This window comes from Lepus europaeus, chromosome 2, assembly GCF_033115175.1.
Source record: "Lepus europaeus isolate LE1 chromosome 2, mLepTim1.pri, whole genome shotgun sequence".
NCBI classification, from domain to species: domain Eukaryota; kingdom Metazoa; phylum Chordata; class Mammalia; order Lagomorpha; family Leporidae; genus Lepus; species Lepus europaeus.
This window is the reverse complement of record NC_084828.1, coordinates 55,237,980-55,260,229: the sequence shown is the minus strand read 5'-3', so window position 1 is coordinate 55,260,229 and position 22,250 is coordinate 55,237,980. Positions and strand designations below refer to the sequence as shown.

Genomic DNA, 22,250 nt, shown 5'->3' with positions numbered 1-22,250 from the left:
ATATTATGCAAAATAAAATGTAAAGTCCCCCTTCTGAATTTCACTTTCTTCACCAAGGTCACCACTAGCTAGTGACTGGTATGATTCCTTCTTAATCTTCCATTCTGTAATTATATAAATGTTTTGTAATTTTTGTTTTGTTTTCTCTTCCATAATCAAAAAGAAATTATATCTTTTTTAACAACAAATCATGCCAACTCAGTAAATCGAAGTTCTTCACAGCTGTGTTCACAGTGTAACTGCATATGTAAGCTGTTTGCCACCCACCAATGCTCCGATAAACATTTCTGCGTATGTAACTATTTTACCTTCAATCTGACCTGCTTGTGTCTGAGCTCCTGTGTACGGTGGCTGCTGCGGCTGAACTCCTGGTGGATGAGCTGCTGAGGAGGAGGAGGCAATGCTGTCAGGAGTGCCTGATCGATCTTCTGCAGGAGCACTTGGTGGCCCTGGATAGTCATGAAGTCAGTTTAGTACCCCATTTAAGGTCTTTGCCCAGCAAGCTCAATTACTAAGTTTGGTTAAGAGAGACAAAATAAATAAATACAAAAATAATATAATATATATATTTACATATAATAGTAGAATATCACCATAAATGCAACATTTTACATTAACTGCATGTACTTGATATTTTCCTTTGCTCCAGTCTTAAGAAGCAAAATCTACAACTGGAAATCCTTCTCTATAAACTAGAGTGCTATATTCCTAAATCCTAACCTCTATCTGCAAAAATAAAACCCATGTCTGCAATACCAGTTTCTGTAGCCTCATGGCAGCTATTTTGTAGATGAACCAAAGACATCACTTCATTCTTCAATGAGTCTCCCCTGCCCATAAATTAAATCCAGTCCTCTAGAGTTCAGGATTCAAGGATCCAAACACTTCTCACAATTCTCATGTTACCTCCTTCTGCTAAACAGACCTATTCCTTATTTCTACAATATATCTAATATTTTGGTTTGTTTATCACCTCTACTTTGTTCCTTATATGAGGTTACTTCAAAAATTAAAGGAAAATGGAGTTAAAAGTTTATGTTGACGCAAAAAGGTCTGAAATCTAGTTTTTTTCATATCTTCCAGGAACTCTCTGAAGAATTCACTCATATTTAAATACAACATTCCATATTCAAATATGCAATTCTTTAAAACCCACTTTTAATTACATACTTCTAGTAAGCTTTCTTGATTCACAAATACTTTCCTTCCATTACTGAGCTTCAATGTAGTTTACTTTCTATTATAATCCAATTTCTACTTTACATTTCTGAACATCTCCCATCTTCCTTCTTAAGCTATGAGTTCTTTTAGTCAGATACCTGTTTCTTGATTCTGTCTGCCTCACGAGGTCTAGCACTGTAACTTACAAAAAAATTCTTCCAAATTAATAACCATAGCACTGTGACATAGCAGGTTAAGCCACTACTTGTGACACCAACATCCCATGGGGGTGACGGTTCAAGTCCCAGCTGCTCCACTTCCAATCCAGCTCCACGCTAATGGCCTGGAAGCTGCACCACCCACATGGGAGACCCAGAGGAAGCTCCTGGATTCTGACTTCAGCCTGACCCAGCCTTAGTCTTTGCTGCCATTTGGGGAGTGAAACAGCAGATGGATAGGGTTGGGGACATCCCAGAAAGCTCAGAAGAAAGCAGTACCTACAGCTGGATTGAGCCCCATGGGAAGAAAAGAGAGAATAGTCTGCACCCATAGAAATTAACTCCCTGCTAGAGCTAGAAAAGAAAAATGTCTTTTAAGAGAACATAAAGAATCACAAGTTACTTCAACATATTAAACACAATGTAGGGTTTACAACCAAAAAGTAAGACAAAGACACAGGAAAAAACAACCATAGCAAGGGTGGGGGAGGAATATTAAGCAGTCAATAGAAACTGATTCCCAGTGGGCCAGATATTGAATACTGCAGGTAAACATTTCAAAGCAGCTATTATGGATATTTTACAGAATTAAACAGGGTAAGCACTGTGGTGCAACAGTTAAGCTGCCATCTAAGATGCCAGATCTCATATCAAAGAGCTGGTTCAAGTCCCAGCTGCTCCTCTTCCAATCCAGGTCCTTGCTAGTGTTCCTGGGAAAGCTGCAGAAGATGGCCCAAGCACTTGGATGCCCTGTACCCAAGAGGGAGACCTGAATGGAATTCCTGGCTCCTGGCTTCAGTCTGGCCCAGCTTAGACCATCGCAATTATTTGGGGAAGGAACCAGAGGATGGAAGATTGCCTTTCATATAAATAAAATAATCCTTTAAAAAAAAAAAAAAGAATTAAAAATATATTCAAAGAATTAAAGGAAAATACAATCTTAATGAACGTAAGTTAACAAATTTCAACAGAAAAGCAGAAACTAACAGAAAAAAATAGAAACTATAAAAAATATCTAGAGATGAAAAGCACAACTGAAATAAAAAAATTGGAAATAGCACAGATAATCAGCAACCTTGAAGAAAGTTCAATAGAAATCATTCAATCTAAAGAACACAGAGAAAAAAAAGACTGAAGAAATGTAAACCTCAGAGAGCCAGGAGACAATATCAAGCTCTTTCTGTATAAATTAGAATCCCCAAAGAGACAAAGAAGCAGAAAAATGAAGACATGATGGCCAAAAAATAAAGTACAAACCCCAGCACAGGTGTTTTTTTAAGGTTAAACACTAATTCATATAATAGCACTTTCTACACCACTATGGTTTGAGCGTTCTCCCAAATGTCCAATAACGAAGAGCATGTTCCCCAGGGTAGTAACTGTGAAGTGCTGGAACATTTGGAAGGTAAGACTTGATAGCTAGTCCAAAGACCATGTAAAGGACCATGGGATCCAGTCTCTCTCTGAATTCCAGTTTTGTGATGCAGGCTTTTCTACACACCAAGCTCTACCATTCTGTAACTACAGCTGGGGCCTCTGTTGAGAACTAAGCCCATGCAGACATCATGCCCTTGAACCTCCAAAACAATAGCTAAATAAACTTTGTCTCTCTATTCAAGTTCTTACACAGGTATCTAATTATGGTAACACAAAGCTAACATACCCAGTAAAGCAAGTTAACAAGAAATCTATGTTTAACTTTTAATTTCTTGAATGTCAGGTCAGAAGAGATAATTAAACTGCCATGCAACAAATGTGAAATAAAATCACAACATAGTTCAAATTTTTTTAGAAAACAATTCTTCAAATTTTACCTTCAGTAAAGTTTATTTGGCTCAAATAGTGATTTTTCTTTAAAGGGGAGAATGCTACTGAATTGGGTAAAGGTACAAAAAAGCTTTCTGGAGTACTGGAAATCATTTGCACCTTGATCTGTTTGGTATTTCACACAGGTGTATACAACTGTCAAAATTTATTGGACTGAATTCTTAATGATTTGTTCACTTAACCATATGCAAGTTATTCATCTATTAAAGAAGGAAAGGGAGAAAAGCAGGAAGAAATGGAAATATGGGAGGGATGCAGGTATTACGTACCTGAAACCTGATCATCTGTTAAGCCAAATGCTGACATAACATTTTTATTGATTTCATCTTGGTTTTTCAAAGGGTCAAAAGCTGACATACTTGCTGCCATAACCTGAGTAGACTGTTTTCCAGAAGAATCAGAAGCAGTAGGTTTTTCTTCCCTACCATCCACAGTATCTATAAGAACAACACAAGAATAAACAATAAACTTGTATCCTCTTGATCTACATTCAATAAAGTTAAAAAACAAACAAACAAAAAAGAGACAGGGAAATAAATACATTTTGCATGAATATTGTTTAGATATCTGAATATAGGATTATGTATAATTTGTCTCTCTTTATATGTTTATATTTTTACCCTTAAAATAAAAGAAAAATCTATGTCCTTCCCTATGAATTATTACAAGTTCCTTAACAAATAAAAACATTTTACCTTTTTATAGAGTCCTATGTCTTATATATCCCATCCTTTATCAGATACATAATGGGCACTCAGGAAAGATCAGTTATAGGAATTAATGCTTTATTTTGTAAAAGAATAAGATGTATAGCTAAAACTATATTCTCAACTTTTATGATTTCTCCTATGTATTGGCCCACTATTAAATTACATAGAAATCAGGGCCAGCACTGTGGTGCAGTGGGCTAACACCTGAAGCACCAGCATCCCAAATGGGCACTGGTTCTGGTCCTGGCTGCTCCTCTTCCAGTCTGGCTCTCTGCTGTGGCCTGGGAAGGCAGTGGAAAATAGCCCAAGTCCTGGGTCCCCTGCACCCACATGGGAGACCCGCAGGAGGCTCCTGGCTCCTGGCTTCGGATCAGCACAGCTCCGGCCATTGTGGCCATCTGGGGAGTGAACCAGCAGAAGGAAGACCTCTTTCTCTGTCTCTACCTCTCTGTCACTCTGTCTTTCAAATAAATAAGATAAATCTTTTAAAAAAATTATATAGAAATCAAGTCCAACAGAATTCATGTCTAATACTTTTAAGTATTTATTACTTATTAAATTACTTATTAAAAAACATACCGATAAAAATGATGCATGTTTGAGATCTGTTTCCGAATAATATGTGAAGGGTGGAGAAACTGGGAGGATATATGACATGACAATAACTTAATAATGGCTGAAGTTGGATGTGAGTTCATGGGATTCACTATAACACTCACATTATGTATACTTATATATACATGCTTATATTTCTCCATTTAAAAATACTTTTTTAAAGCAAAAATAAAATGTTTAATATTATGGGCAGGTTAATTTAAACTTACATTTCTTCTAAGTATACTAAGTTATTCAACAGGCAATTATACTATTACCTTGTGAAAAAAAGGGATTCAAGAACAACCTCCGTTTTATCAACAGGAATACAAAAAAAAGTTATCAAAAGAAAACAAACATGTATACAAAAAAAGTGGCTATTTACTCAATTAACAGTGATGATTATCAATTGTGTTCTGTTATCAGGTAAATGACCATCAGTTGTTAGATAGATGGATGGGACCCCTGGAATCAGTACAAAACTTCTCTGGTCAAAAAAAACCACAGGGCCAGCATTGCAGCAAAGTGAGTGAAGCTGCCGCATGCAACGCAGGCATCCCTTATGGACAACAGTTTGTGTCCTCCTGGTTGCTCGACCTTTCGATCCACACTGAGAAAAGCAGCAGAAGATGGCCCAAGTGTTTGGGCCCCTGCACCCATGTGGGAAACTCTTTAGCCTGGCTCTGTCCTGACCATTGCAGCTATCTGGGGAGTGAACCAGCAGATGGAAGGCCTCTGCCTCACCCTCTCTCTCTCTACTGACTTTCAAATAAAGAAATATTGCAAAAATAATAAAACAAAAAACTAAGTGAAATATAAGCCCTCCCAATACACACATCCATTCATTCCTAACTTGGTTTTCCAGGGTATCCCAATATTTCCTAAATTTCTCAGGGGAGAACAAAATACTATAAGCACCACTTTACAGTATATCTTCAAGCTATCTTTCTCATCAACTTCCTTCTTCTAATTCCAAGGCTACATCACAAGCACATAACTCTCAAAAATTACATGCAAATGTTGTGTTAGAACCTATGAATTCTTGGGGCTGGCACCGTGGCTCACTTGGTTAATCCTCTGCCTGCAGTGCCGGCATCCCATATGGGCACCGGGTTCTAGTCCCAGTTGCTCCTCTTCCAGTCCAGCTCTCTGCTGTGGCCTGGGAGTGCGGTGGAGAATGGCCCAAGTGCTTGGGCCCTGCCCCATGTAGGAGACCAGGAAGAAGCACCTGGCTCCTGGCTCTGGATTGGCGCAGCGCACCAGCCATAGCAGCCATTTGGGGGGTGAACCAACAGAAGGAAGACCTTTCTCTCTGTCTCTGTCTCTGTCTATAACTCTGTCAAATATTAAAAAAGAAAAAAAAAAAAAAACTGAATTCTTGAAAAATGGTCTACATTTTTCATCAGATTCTTTAAAATTGGTCCTTTTTGTTTGTAGGTGGGTTTCAGAATATGTAATGTCTGACCATAAGTTTCATCATAAAATGTCCAAGAAGATTTCTTTATATTATTCCAGCAAATCTCCAATATATTATAAAATAGGTAGAACTACAAAATATTCTCACCAAATACTTTTGGAGCAATTAACACAAATTCCATATGGCTGGAAGAAGAAAGAAAGAGGGAAATTATGGAATCTGCCTCTTAATAAGCTGTAACTAAAGAAAAAAAACCATGGCTCCAAAATTACTTAGGAGCCAAAAATAGAGTATCTCAGAACCTAAAGGTTGCAAGGGATTACAGGTGCCACTTTTTCATAAAAAAATCATCTCCATAAAGCCCTTTAACATTCATCCTGACTTTGTTTTTAAAAATTCATAATATGGAAAGTGTTACATAAAGTTATAAGCAAACAAGAACTATGTAAAAAAATCAAGCTTTTCAAAGTATGACATTTAAGAATCTTAAAAATTAAGAAAAGTAGTTTTTAAAAATCTACTTTCAAGGGGCCGTTGCCATGAATCACTTGGTTAATCCTCCACCTTGCGGCACTGGCATCCCATATCGGTGCTGGGTTCTAGTCCTGGCTGCTCCTCATCCAGTCCAGCTCTTTGCTGTGGCCCGGGAGGGCACTGGAGGATGGCCCAGGTGCTTGGACTTCTGCACCCACATGGGAGACCAGGAAGAAGCACCTGGCTCCTGGCTTCAGATCGGCGCAGCCATTTGGGGAGTGAACCAAGGGAAGACCTTTCTCTCTGTCTTTCTATTACTCTACCTGTCAAATAAATTAAAAATACATATATATATATATATATACACACACTTTCAAGCCATACTATATAAATTTCCAAAAATATGACCATTCCATTTGTTAATAATCTTTATCTTAACATAAATAGTACATATCATGTATAAAATGAAAGCAAAAATTCAGTTTTTTTATATTAAAAATTGTGCTTAAAATAAGTGTTATATGCTTTTAATACACTATTTTTTTTACTTGAACCTACTTAATATACTTCATGAAATAATTTTCAATTTCTAAGATTAATCACTTATTACACCGGAAAGCGTTCAATGAGTTAAAGAGGTTTGAAAACTGATAGATATTACGAAACTAGTGTAAGACTAGTTTTAGAAGACTCAAACAGCACTCGGTAAGATGGGATTTCCAAGCCCTATCCTCCAATAGGTCTGTGATGAGATGAAGAAACTGGTATAATGAAACCTCCAGTAAGCCTGATGAACAGTTGGCCAAGTTTGAGAACACAGACATAGATGATGAACACTACCACAGAGGCAGAAACAAGAGTGACACTGAGGATGCCACCCTACTCCTAGTAAAGGGCTTAAAAAAAGCAAATTTAAAAAGGTCTGCAAGAAAAGATATAACAATAAATCAAATTTAAGATGATTCATGGTTTACCATTTTCAGGAATACTGGTGGAAGGTCCTGGCTCTCCAGGTGGCTCCAAGCTATCCAATAAGCGATTTACTTTATTTCGAAGCTCTATCAGTTCTCGACGGAGGTATTTCACCTGACTTGATTCAAGGGGTCTGGGCTGACCATTAACTGAAATAAAAGCATTAGTTTGGTGGAAATTAGTAGATGTTCCTGAAAAAGTGTAACAATAGAATAACATGCAATAAGGAAAAATAAGTACAATTCCTTTAAAAAGTGAAACAAAATTAAAGATACCTACTGATGTCACTAGAATAATTCTTTAAAGGAAAAGACCCTCATTACTAATAGCTTACATTTCTAAGAAAATAAACATTCATCAGTCTGTCTTGATGTCAGACCCACCTATGACCTTATTGGCAAAAAGGCATAGAAAAATTCCATTACAATATAATACACTAAAACCCACAGCAAACAACATTTTCTTGAACCTGATACAAAATCACATAATGCAAGCTGATGCACTATAAAAGATTGCTTCTAACATCTTACTGAGACACGCTACTGTTTCCCATGGTGTTCACTGTTCCTTACTGCAGTAAGTCAATCAACCCAACTTTGTTCAACTGCAGGTGTGACAAATTCTTACATCAACTTGTAAGAACTACAATTTGTAAGAACTACAAATATAATTTGTTTAGATTTTCATTATGATCTATGATCTGCTATTACTTATTAGAACCACAAAGCTTCACATTATACCCAATTAAAATTTTCAATTACCCCTTCCAGAACTATTTTTATTAATATGAAGATAACTTTACAACTTCAATAACATATTTAAAGCACATAAGATAAACTTAATAATCATCACTGTAGAAGGAGATCCAAGATGGCTGAGTAGGGAAAAGACATGCTCATTTTGACCCAGGAAGATAAGAGAAGAAAAGGGGAGGAACTGCATTCACAGGGGATAATCTGAAATGTCTGTCATGGAAATTCTATAGAAAGAATAGATGCTGTGGAGCAGCAGGTACAGTACAATTATGCAGCAGCAAGGGGACACTGCTGGTCCCTCCCAAAGCCTGGGACTGGAGACGACACAATCTTCTTGAACTGCTGATAGTGCCTGAGGAAGAACTTCACAGTCACTGCTGACTTTGAGTCTAGCCTGAAGCATTAGCAGGGTATACAGTGCCCATTTAACCCCATGCTCTAAGAGTATGTTGCTTTCTTCCTCTCTATCACAAAGGAGCTGGGCAACTACAATGGGGAAACGCCATCTTAATAAAGTGAGTAGAGACTGCTGTGGCCACACGTTACTGGGTGATTTTAATAAGAATAAATCCATGGTCTCCACTGACTGAGTCTGGCCTAGAGGGTTGGCAGGGGGCTGGGCACCCATGTAGGCCTGTGAGGAATCCTCTACCCTTACTCTATCAAGGTGCTGTGACTCAACTTGCCAAAGTGGAACACCAATCAACTACTATCAGGTAGGCAGCTAGCTGCTGGAATGCTGCAGCTCTCCTTGTAGCCGAGTCTCGCAGGGCTGAGACTACACCCTATGACTGGGGGAGCCCTGTGCACTATCACTGTGGGAATTCTATTATGGTGAGATGGGGCACGCTGGGTCTCTGGGCAAGCACTTCATCTGACTTCAGAAGCTCAGAGTTCCCTGTATGCTGTGGGGGGTCATTGTAGAACGTTCTGTGCTCATACTAAGGAGCACACAGATCCTTTGTACAGTTCATGTGCCTGTGTGGGTGAGATGCATACCACTGTGCGCTCACTGTGGGCACTGGGTTCACCCTGACAAAGAAGCTGTGAGGCTATGATCACGCCAGGGGAAGTAATCATACCCTCCCCACTCCTGAAAACAAAGGATATCTGCCACACCCAACTAGGGTGTCACTCTGGACTTCTGCCCTATCTGCAAACACTGGCCAGAGCTCTCCAGCCCACTGAGCACACACCTCTGGATATCCCAGGAAGCATACACTCCCCTAAGCCATAGAGGGATATTTCAAAGATAAAAGCCCACGGGAGAAAGCCAACAAGTGTTTCCACATATATCAAAAAAAAAAAAAAAAAGGAAACATAAGAAACATGACCAAAGATGACAATATGGCTCCCCAAAAGAAAACAACAAAACTTCAACATTAGAATGTGACAACAAAGAGAGTAATGAGGCTGGCACCGCGGCTCACTAGGGTAATCCTCCGCCTGAGGTTGCTGGTACTCTGGGTTCTAGTCCCAGTTGGGGCACCAGTTCTATCCAGTTGCTCCTCTTCCAGTCCAGCTCTCTGCTGTGGCCCGGGAAGGCAGTGGAGGATGGCCCAAATCCTTGGGCCCTGCACCCGCATGGGAGACCAGGAGGAAGCACCTGGCTCCAGGCTTCGGATTGGCGCAGCGCACCAGCCATAGCAGCCATTTGGGGGGTGAACCAACGGAAGGAAGACCTTTCTCTCTGTCTCTCTCTCTTACTGTCTAACTCTGCCTGTCCAAAAAAAAAAAAAAAAAAAAAGAGAGAGAGAGAGAGACTGATGAAATACCTGAAACAGAGAGACTGATGAAATACCTGAAACACAATTCAAAAGAATGATCATAAGATTACTAAAAGCACAGAGAAGAAATTACATAAAAAAAATCCATACATGACATAGATGAGAAATTCTGTCATGAGATAAGAGATATCGAAGAGAAATCAAACTGAAATTTTGGGAAATGAAGAATTCAATATATCAAATAAAAAATATAAAGTGGAAAGCTGTACATATGTGTGTTAAGAGTTCCTGAAGGTATGGAAAATAAGAATAGATGAAAAGACAATAGAAAAGGAGCCGGCGCTATGGTGTAGTGGGTTAATGCCCTGGCCTGAAGTGCCAGCATCCCATATGGGTGCCAGTTCAAGACCTGGCTGCTCCACTTCCAATCCAGCTCTCTGCTATGGCCTGGACTAGCAGTAGAAGATGGCCCAAGTTCTTGGGCCCCGGCACCTATGTGGGAGACCCAGAAGAGGATCCTGGTTCCTGGCTTCAGATCAGCACAGTTCCAGCCACTGTGGCCAATTGGGGAGTAAACCAGTGGATGGAAGACCTCTTTTTCTCTGCCTCTCCTCTCCCTGTGTAACTCTGACTTTCAAATAAATAAATAAATCTTAAAAAAAAAAGACAATAGAAGAAAACATCCATAATTTGAAGAAAGGGACATGGAGGTACAGTAAACACATAGAACTGCTAACAGACACAATCAGAAAAGATCTTCACTATGACACACGATAGTAAAATTTCAAAAGTAAAAGAAAAGATCCTGGGGCCAGCACTGTGGTATAACAGATTAAGGCGCTGTCTGCAGTGCCAGCATCCCAAATGGGCACCAGTTCGAGTCCTAGCTGCTCCACTTCCGATCCAGCTCTCAGCTATGGCCTGGGAAAGCAGAAGATGCCCCAAGTCCTTGGGCCCCTGCAACCACGTGGGGACGCTGAAGAAGCTCCTGGCTTCAGACTGGCGCAGCTCCAGCCATTGCAGCCACTTGGGGAGTGAATCAGTGGATGGAAGACCTCTCTCTCTCTCTCTCTCTCTCTCTCTCTCTCTCTCTGCCTCTCCTTTTCTCTCTGTGTAACTCACTTTTTTTTTTTTTTTTTTTTACAGGCAGAGTGGACAGTGAGAGAGAGAGACAGAGAGAAAGGTCTTCCTTTGCCATTGGTTCACCCTCCAATGGCCGCTGCGGCCGGCACACCACACTGATCCAAAGCCAGGAGTCAAGTGCTTCTCCTAGTCTCCCATGCGGGTGCAGGGCCCAAGCATTTGGGCCAACCTCCACTGCACTCCCAAGCCACAGCAGAGAGCTGGACTAGAAGAGGAGCAACCGGGGCAGAATCTGGTGCCCCAACCAGGACTAAAACCCAGGGTGCCAGCGCCACAGGCGGAGGATTAGCCTATTGAGCTGCGACGCCGGCCATAACTCTCTTTCAATGAAATAAATCTTAAAAAAAAAAAAAGAAAGAAAATATCCTAAATATGCATGAGAGAAATGCCAGATAACCTTCAAAGATCCCCAATCAGATTGACAACTGATTTCTCATCAGAAACCATACAGGCTAGGAGAGAATGGACAGACATAGTCCAAGTTCTAGAAGAAAAAGTGTCAACCCAGAATATTGTACCCTGCAAAGCTCTCATTTATAAATGAAGGTGAAATAAAGACCTTCCAAAACAAACAGAAATTCAGAAATTGAAATAAATTGTTACCACTCATTCATCCTTGCAAATGATATTTAATGTGCTACCCACAGCAACAGAGAAAGACAGTCAGCATCATGAAAGATGTTAAAAGAAGAAAATCTAGGAAAAGTACAAAAAAAATCCAAAACAAATAACAGTAATATTTATGGGAAAATGGCAGGACCAGGTCATTACTTATTAATAATATCCTGGAATGTAAATGGCCAAAATTTCCTAATTAAAAGATACAGACTGGATGAATGGATTAAAAAAGAAGATTCTATTTGCCGCCTACACGAAAGACATCTCACCAACAAAGATACACATAGATTGAAAGTGAAAGGATGAAAAAAAGACATTCAATGAAAACAAAGCAAAAAATAAGCAGGAGTAGCCATCCTAATAGACAACATAGACTAACATAAAAACTGTTAAAAGAGACAAAGAAGGGCATTATGTGAAGAATCAACTCAACAGGAAGATGTGACTATATAAATGTTTATGTAGTCATTACAATGGCACTTGGCTATTTTAAAGCAGTATTAATGAAACTACAGGGAGACTTTAATACAATAACCATGGGGGACTTCATCAATGGACAGATCAACTAGACAAAAAAAAAAAAACCAACAAAGAAACAACAGAACTAATCTATATTGCGGACCAAATGGACCTAACCAATATCTACAGAACATTTCATCCCACAGCTCTGCAATACACATTCTTTCCATCACTGCACGGAACTTTCTATAGGTTAGATCACATGCTAGGTCATAAAACAAGCCTCAACAAATAAAAAAAAAAAATGAAATCATATAATGTGTATTTTCTGACCACAATGGCATGGAGCTGGAAATTAACAACTTAAGAAACTCTACAAAATATGCAAACACATTTAGACTGAACAATTTGCTCCTCAGTGAACAGTGGGTCATAGAAGAAATCAAAAGGAAAATTAAAAAAAAAACTAGAAATGAATTAAGATGACAACACAATATATCCCTTACGGTTTGTACACAGCAAAAGTAGTACTAAGGGGGCAGTTTATAGCAATTAGTGCCTACATCAAGAAATTGGAAAGGCATCAAATAATAATCTAACAATACATTTCAAGGACCCAGAAAACAATAACAAGCCAAACCCAAAACTAGTAAGAGGAAAGAAAAATTAAAACCAGGGAGAAACAAAGCTGAAACAAAAAAATACAAAAGATTAGTAAAATGGAGATCTTGTTATTTTGAATAAACAAAATTGATATGGATAGGCCAACTGACAAAAAATGAAAAAAAAGAAAGACCCAAATGAATAAAATCAGAGATAAAAAAGGAAATGTAACAACAGATACTACAGAAATAAAAAGAATCATCAGGAATTACCTCAAACAGCTATACACCAACAAACTGGAAAATCTAGAAGAAACAGAATGATTTCTGAACACATAGAATCTACCAAAATTGACTCATGATGACACAGAAAACCTAAATAAAGAAATAACCAAGACAGAGATTCAATCAATAATAAAGACTTGCCAAGAAAGAAAAGCCCAGGACCAGACAGATGGCTTCACTGCTGAATTCTACCAAACTTTGAAGAACTAATCCCAATTCTTCTCAAACTATTCAAAACAAGAAAGGGAAGAAATCCTCCCAAAGTCCTTCTATGAGTAGGCCAGCATCACCTTAATTCCAAAACAATAAAAAGACACAATAATGAACACAAATGAACACTGATGAACAGAGATGCAAAAATCCTCAACAAAATACTAGTTAATCGAATCCAACAACACATCAGAAAGATCATTCACCTGGACCAAGTGAGATTTATCCCTGATATGCAGGGATTGTTCAACATACACAACTCAATAAACATGATACATCACACTAACAAACTTTAGAATCAAAACCATATGCTTATCTTCAATAGATGCAAAGAAAACATCTGATAAAATACAACATCCTTTCATGACAAAAACCTTAAGCAAATAGTGAATATAAGGAACATTCCTTAACATAATCAAGGCAATATATGACAAACCCACAGCCAGCATCATGGGATGGGGGAAAACGGGAAGCATCTGCACTAAGATCTGGAACCAAAAAAGGCTGACCATTCCCACCATTGCTAATCATTAGAGTTCTGAAACCTTTAGCCAGAGTCATTAGACAAGGAAAATAAATCAAAGGGATAGAAACAGAAAAGGATGAAGTCAAACCATCCCTGTTTGAAGATGATATGATCCTAAACATAGGGACACAAAAGACTCCAGTAAGAGACTACTTGAACTCCTAAGAAAGTCTGGCAAAGTTGCAGGATATAAAATCAACCCACAAAAACCAATAGTCTCAGTATATACAGACGATGCCATGACTGATAAAGAACTTATACGAGACACAAGAGACACATTCACAAGAGACACAAAAGTATTTAATGACTTTGTAATAAATTTAACCAAAGATGTGAAAGACTGCTATCATGAAAATTACAAAACACTAAAGAAAGAAATAGAAGACATAAAAAAATGGAAAAATCGTTTATGTTCACAGATTGGAATAATTAATATTAATAATTATATTAATTATATATTTGATTATATTAATAACCAAAATGTCCACACTATCCAAAGCAATTTACAAATTCAATGAGGCCCAATCAAAATAGCAAAGACGTTCTTCTTACATTTGGAAAAAAAAGTCCTTAAAATTCATATGTAATCACAAGACACCCCAAATACCTAAAGCAATCCTAAACAACAAAAACAAATCATCACAAGACCCGATATCAAGATGTGCTATAGGGCAACTGTAAACAAAACAGCTTGTTACAGGCACAAGATCAAACATGTCTACCAATGGAACAGACCAGACACCCCAGAAATTAATCTACACATCTACAACCAATTTTTGACACATGACAAATTATTTTGACAAATAATTGATCCCTACACAAAGGCCAGTCTCTTTGACAAATGGCGTTGGGAAAATAAACCTTTAAAAAAAGATTATATTAACCCCAGGGGCCGGCATTGAGGCTTAGTGGGTGAAGCTGCTGCCTGCAGTGCTGACATCCCATGTGGGCACGGGTTTGAATTCCAGCTGCTCCACTCCCAATCCAGCTCTCTGCTATGGCCTGGGAAAGCAGCAGCAGATGGCCCAAGATGTTGGGCCCCTGCACCCACATGGGAAACCCAGAGGAAAATCCTGGCTCCTGGCTTTGGATTGGCACAACTCTGGCCATTAGGGGAGTGAACCAATGGAATGGAAGACCTCTCTCTGCCTTTCAAATAAACACATGAATCTTTTTAAAAAATTTTAAAAAGGTTATATTAACCCCATAAAATGAGTTAGTGTATATTCCCTCCCTGCCTATCCTTGAAATAGTCTGAATTATCTGTTCTTTACATACTGGGAAGAATGACTGACTCAATTTGTTTAATGTAAGTTTTCTTTTTCTTGAACTACTTTGACAATTAAATTTAACTATTAAATTGCCAATGTCTCCTAAGTTTTCCAGTTAAAATAGTTATTGACAGAAATTATCATTGTTTTGTTTCCATTTTATTTGCAGTTATGCAAGATCAATGAATGTAAAACATGAGGAGTGATCTTGGTCTCACGTTTCCAAAACTGCTGATCCTACCAATTCCAGGACTTCTACTTTTTATTATTTCCTTCAAAGCATATGGGTTTATTCTGTCTATTTTTAAACCTGAATACGTAGCCCATAAACTTTCAGCCTAATTTCATGAATCGAAGTATTTAAAGCTATAAATATTCTTCCATATACAGGTTAGCATATTCTTAAGCACTTTGTTATGTACAAGTCATTATCTATTTCTAATTCCCATTATGATTTCTTCTTCAACTTGGGTTATTTAAAAGTGTACTTTGTAACCAGAAGTAGCAGGAGTTTGGGTTATATTTGTTGTCCCATGGTTTCTAAGTAGCCCAGAGAATATGACCTCTAAGATTTCTCTTCTGTTAGTTTTTGACATATCACAGAAAACTTGTTACACAATGAACTTTTTTCTAGCCCTCTGCCTTCAAATTCTGCATAGTAATCTAGTGTATCTCTTAAAACCAGCATGTAACTTGATTTTTACCTTCAGTAAGAAATTCGGTCTTTTAAATGGTGTATGTGTTCAGTTTCTGCTTATGGCAATCAGTATTTTGTGCTGTTTATCAAGCTTTCCCTCTCCTTTCGTCCTTTTCCATTTTCTTTTTTTTTTTTTTAAAGATTTATTTTTATTAATTTGAAAGACGGAGTTACAGAGAGAGGTAGAGACAGAGAGAGAGGTCTTCCATCCGCTGGTTCACTCCCAAGATGGCTGCAATGGCCAGAGCTGTGCCGATCTGAAGCCAGGAGTCAGGAGCTTCTTCCAGGTCTCCCACGTGGGTACAGGGGCCCAAGGACTTGGGCCATCTTCTACTGCTAGCCCAGGCCATAGCAGAGAGCTGGATCGGAAGAGGAACAGCCGGGACTAGAACCGATGCCCAAATGGGATGCCGACGCTTCAGGTCAGGGCCTTAACCTGCTGTGCCACAGCACTGGCCCCTCCCATTTTCTAGTTAAGGAATGGGTCCCCTGTTTTCCTTGTTTCCCTCTCTACCAGCTATTTCTAATGTTTCAACAACCTTTAATTTAAAAATTCTAAAATTAATTGCAATCTTGCTCAAAAACAAATCCTTAAAATACTTGATTCCTATCGTCCCATACTGTTTTACATATAATTATGGCTCAGTATTTTTGACCCAACTTTTCCTATTCCCCAATATACTGTTTTTTGTAATACATGCCCATTTAAATCTACATGTTACCCAATTTATTTGTCACAATTGCTTCTTGCATCTTTCACCACTTTCAGGATTTTATTTTCTTCTTGGTAAAAAGCAAGTAGGGTCAGCAACATTGCAGGCAGAACTGTAAATTTCTTGTTGGAGATGCCACCTGCCTTGACCTGGCCAGCTCTCCTCCCAGGCCAGCTAAGTAATGAAAGTCAACAGAGTGCCTTCCCCTAGGAGGTTCACACCTCCTTTAGGATGTACCCCATGTGAAGAGATAGGTCTGGGCCTCTTAACTTACAAGGCCTAAAGCCCAACAGATTATTATCAAGCCCCTTCTGTCAGGTTCTATTTGCCTCTCAATCAGAAAACTTAATTGTAGCTTAGAACAGCACCTTTCTTAGCTCCTCTAATAATGACTCTGTCCTTTGTTCTAGACCCTGTCTAGTGCACTTGGGCCGCATTTCCTTGTAATCATAACCTCTACTCTACCACCAATGGCTCTACTCCCAACCTGTGTGTACCGACGTTCCTCTTCCCCACTTAATGCTGTATAATTGTTCAAAATTTCTCTACAGACAAACCCCTCTACCTAAAAAAGATGAGTGACTTTTCTCCCAGTCTTGGCTGGAATCAGCTTTCCGGTCAGTTGGGTGTTCCCCAATAAAACCTTTCCCTTAAAAAAAAAAAAAAAAAAAAAGAGGGAGGTGCCTTTCTCTGAAGGGAGGAAAGAACTTCCACTTTGACTATGACCTTGTCTAAATATGATCAGAGTCGGCGAACTTGGAAGGCCTCCATAGCCTTGGCAACTCGTGATGGGAGCCTAGGGTGGTTACTGGTGCCATAAACTAGAGTGTCAATTTGTTGGGTCAACAACAGGAGTCACTGTGCACTTTCTCCTCATGTGGGATCTCTGTCCTTGATGTGCTGTACATTGTGATTTGATGCTATAACTAGTACTCAAACAGTACGTTTCACTTTGTGTTTCTGTGTGAGTGCAAACTGTTGAAATCTTTACCAAAAAAAAAAAAAAAAATCTTCTAAGAACCACCAGTGAGTGGTAAATTGTTTTTGTTCGAAATGTTATTTCCCCTTAATTCCTGAGTTTTAGTTGGTCTACAATATACTACTTTTCTAGTTATTTTTCTTAACCATTTGAATGGATGATTCTACTACCTTCTACTACCTTCTAGCTTTTACCATTACCATGAGGTCTACTAAGAGACTAACTGCTTCACAGATAATAAGTCCTACCCTCTCTAGCTACTTTTAAAATAATCTGTTTTATACATTTTCCAGTCTCGTGGCAGTATGTCTACTGGAGATTTATTTTTACTTATCCTGCTCACAACTGTGTCTCCTCAAGGATGTATACCTTTTGTAATTCTTGCCTTTAACCATGACCTTTGAATATATTTCTACTCCTCTCTTCTTTCCTTCTTCAAATTCTTTATGGAAACATATTGGACTTTCTTATTCTCAGCTTCTTTTTCATTTTTTTTTTTTTTTTGCTTTATTCTCTAATTCCTTTGGACTTCCTTTTCTAATTCTGTTTTTACCTGTCACAAATCTACTTTTTCTTATTTTATATATTTATTAAAAAGGCAGAGAATAGACAGACATAAGAACAGAGAGTTCCTATTCGCTGGTTCATTTCCCAAATGCCAGGAACAGACAGGTGCTGAAGCAGGTAGAAGCTGAGAGGCACGAAGTCAATCCAGGCCTCCCATACTGGTGGCAGGAACCCATCACGTGCTGCCTCCCAGGGTGTATGTTAGCAGGAAACTGCAATCAAGAGCAGAACCAGGTCTGCTTAACCTATCTACTTAGCATATAATTCCAATCAGATTTTTCATTCCTAAGTTACCTTAAGTTTTCTTTATAAAATCTATTTTTATAGTGCCATGTTCTTATATTCTTATTCCCTCTGTGTCTTTATCAACTATTGACACATTTTATAGTCTATCACTTCTATTAACTGAAGTTCTTAGACATCTTAATCCTGCTAATTGTGCCTTATTTCTTGCTTACTTGAACTATTCTATGTGTTTTACAGTTTTGAGCTTTAAGTTCATCGAAAGATTTTGTCAGTGAAAAATCTATGTGACCTGAATTGAGAATACACCTCTCCAGAGATTTTTACACTGCTTCTGCTATTTTTTGATAGTGATATCTGGGCTTGAAAGTTCCCCAAATATTTCAATTGCTTAAATTTAAAATCAACCCATATAAGGACCATGGTTTTACATCCTCAAAGAAGACTTCCAAACCTCTGACAAACCATGGTGTAAGAATCGTTTTCTTGACTTTTCCTGTGTCTTGGGAGAAATGTGCTTTGTACAATAGTCTTTTCAGAATATATTCATGTTGTGACTCAGGGTGATCCTGTGCCTGGCTGAGAGACTGCCTGCCTAGACCATGCAGGAGGTTAAGAGGTTAAGGGCACACAATGGACCCTGGGAAAAACCCTGGTCCAGGGCTCAGCACAGAGACCCCCACAAATGACCTAATAGCAGGCACAGGAGTCCCAGCCACATTTCCCCCACCTCCACCTCCAGTTGAGGGGCCTTGTAACTGTCAACTAGGTAAATAGCTCCCGGGTGTGGCCCAGACCCAAAAGACCACCTGGAAGGCTACATGGACTATGTGACCTTCAAGCTGACTGGAGAAGCACAGAGACTCCAGTATAGGCTTCATCCTATAGAATTAGTGTTGCTACTCTGAGCTAGCTACTGCCCTTTGCCTGCCCTATAAAGTTTGTCCCTAACTGCTAATAAACGGACATGTTCACCGAAACTGTCTCCAGTGCTTCTTGTTGAAGAATGATATCATCCCAACAGTATGGGCCTCACAGGACGAGCCCACAAATGTCAAATGGCAAGTTCTTAGATTATGCAAACAAAATATACCATTACCACTAAGATCACCTACATCTGAGTTTTAGGTACTTTTGGCCTTGGTTTTTAGTTCCACCTATTTTTTGGTCCTTGACTTTCCTGGGTAAGCCACATTATATAATCCAAAAAATGTATTTGTAATAGTTTATTTAGCCTGTCCTCGGGGTTCTTTAAAGGAGTTTTCAGATTATCCAATCTACCTTTTACCTAACCAACAGTGACAACTATTTTATAATCAATACTGTAAAAGATGTTTTAAGAATACAGGGCCAAAGCCGGTGCCGCGGCTCAGTAGGCTAATCCTCCACCTTGCGGCGCCGGCACACCGGGTTATAGTCCCAGTCGGGGCACTGATCCTGTCCCGGTTGCCCCTCTTCCAGGCCAGCTCTCTGCTGTGGCCAGGGAGTGCAGTGGAGGATGGCCCAAGTGCTTGGGCCCTGCACCCCATGGGAGACCAGGAGAAGCACCTGGCTCCTGCCATCGGAACAGCGCGATGCGCCGGCCGCAGCGCGCCTACCGCGGTGGCCATTGGAGGGTGAACCAATGACAAAAAGGAAGACCTTTCTCTCTGTCTCCCTCTACTGTCCACTCTGCCTGTCAAAAATTAAAAAAAAAAAAAGAATACAGGGCCAGCACTGTGGCTAGCAGGTAAAGCCTCTGCCTGCAGTGCCGGCATCCCATATGGGAGCTGGTTTAAGACCCGGCTGTTCCACTTCTGACCCAGGTCTCTGCTGTGGCCTGGGAAAGCAGTAGAAGATGGCCCAACTCCTTGGGTCCCTGCACCCACGTGGGAAACCCAGAAGAAGCTCCTGACTCCTGGTTTCGGATCAGCACAGCTCCAGCTGTTGCAGCCATCTGGGGAGTGAACCAGTGAATGGAAGACACCTCCCTCCCTCCCCCTCTCTCTCTGCCTCTCCTCTCTCTGTGTAACTGTGATTTTCAACTAAAATAAATAAATCTTAAAATTCTTAAAACAATTTTGTTATTAACATTTTTAAATGATTCAGTCATCCTTCCTAGCTGTAGATGAAACAGATATATTTTATGAAATATAAGGTCCATAAATTTAATAAAATAAAATAAAAGGGGGCTGGTGCCATGATGCAGCAAGTTAAGCCATCACCTGAGATGCCAGTATCCCACATGGGGGCTGGTTCAAGTCCCAGCTGCTCCAATTCCAATCCAGCTCCCTACTAATGTGCCTGGGAAGGAGTGGAGGATGGCCAAAGTGCTTTAGCCCCTATACCCACATGGGAGACCAGAATGAAGCTCTAGGAACCTGAAACTCTATGTTGCAGGCTTTAGCCTGGCTCAGCCTCAGCCATTGTGATCATCTGGTGAACGAACCAGTATGATATCTCCATCTCCATCTCCATCTCCATCTCCATCTCCATCTCTCTCTCTCTCTCTCTCTCTCTCTCCCCCTCCAACTCTGCCTTTCAAATAAATAATTAAAAATAAATAAAACATGCACAAGAAATAAAAAGCAAAATTTTATTTTTAGATAATCGTTCTACCACTTTAAACTCTGTAATAATTTCTATTTTATTCCTTAAATGTTCTGTCTTACAAATCTAATAAGATCTGCAAGAAAACATATACTAAATGATTAAAATTAGTCTTTTATTTGTTTATATCACAACTTTCTCTAATTCTGAAGTATTCCTTGAAAAACAGTGTCTTAAGTAACAGGTTTATGTTAAGCCCTGAGAGTAAATAACATCATACTAGATTATAAAGGAAAATATTTATAAATGCTTAGCAAACTCAGAGGTAGTTTTACCCCTGATATTATTTTTAACCTTGATAATCAATAAAAGTGCTATACATACTATTTAGTGTAATAAAGCAAATATAGAATTTCAGACATGTCTGTTTTCTATTAATCTTTCAAAAACACAAGTATCTTAACAAATCACAATTCTGACAGGGCAAAATTAAAGTTGTAATTCTGTATTAGAGATAGCTAAGTAATATCTGACTTCAAAAACCAAACTTTAACATATTCTGTTAATAAAATTTGTATCATATTTTAAAACACACATAGCCAAAAACCTTAAGTAATTTTAAACTACCTGAAAGCGAATTAATTTCAGCACCTTTTGGACAACTTATCGCTTAATTCTAAGTCATTAAAAGGAAAAAACCCAAAAAGTCTTTAATAAAATGCAGTGAATAGTAAAGTTATCAGAAGTTTATCACTCACCAAACAATGTCAGTTTCAGTATCCTACTACACTGAATTGCAAAGGAAAGGTCAGAACTATCAAAAATTGTTATAAGATCTCCATCTGAAATTAAAAAAAATATGTAATTGAGTAAACTAGGACATATGTAAAATTAACATCCAAAATCAAAATTTTGGATAATTAGAATAATAATAGTTAGAATCCCCTATAACAAACTTAAACATTAAAGGATCATATTTGTTCAAACAATACTAAACCAATATTGTTTATTACTCTTACAGCAAGATATTTATCATATCTTCATGTGAAAACACAGCTAAGGTTAATACACTAAGTGTATGAATTCCTAGTCACTAGGAGAAGATTCATAGCAGCAACAAAGCAAATTACTGGTTTAGACTGAAATATTTCAATTTCAAAAAATGTAAATACATTTATCAAAAGTAAAATAAAGATGTCCAAGCTTCAAATCTTAACTCAGAATACAATAAAATGTATCAACAGAAATGAAAGTAAAGTCACACACAAAAATAACTGAAAGAATTGCAAAAACAAATTTTTGCAGTACTGCTTTAACAAGTAGACAGTAGAGCTTTTCGGGTCACTGACCATTTTGATAATAAGATGAAAACTATCAACTCTCCCCCAGAAAAACATGTATATATACACAAACTAGAGCACATTTAAAAAGAATACTGTAATAACCATATCAACTGCATGTTTAAAAAGCTTTCAAAGATAGCTTTCAAAGCTTTCCTATAGATCCTCTTTCTGAGAGATTCCTGAGAGAGTCAAAAACAGAAAAGAAGCCAA

The 22,250-nt window shown here is 38.6% G+C and overlaps 1 protein-coding gene across 4 annotated transcripts in view; it reads right to left on the bottom strand.

Annotated features, from left to right (window-relative positions):
• Nucleotides 1–22,250, bottom strand: part of TFG (trafficking from ER to golgi regulator) — a 41,936-nt gene that overhangs the window by 9,139 nt on the left and 10,547 nt on the right. For 3 of the 4 annotated variants that reach the window (XM_062207152.1, XM_062207160.1, XM_062207169.1), the window contains exons 3-6: nucleotides 21,456–21,539; nucleotides 7,376–7,522; nucleotides 3,476–3,643; nucleotides 309–449 (exon numbers count right to left, since the gene is read on the bottom strand). In XM_062207152.1, coding sequence (XP_062063136.1) covers nucleotides 309–449; nucleotides 3,476–3,643; nucleotides 7,376–7,522; nucleotides 21,456–21,539 — 540 coding nt within the window. The remainder of the gene's footprint in view (nucleotides 1–308; nucleotides 450–3,475; nucleotides 3,644–7,375; nucleotides 7,523–21,455; nucleotides 21,540–22,250) is intronic. The other variant, XM_062207177.1, reaches the window with a different exon arrangement.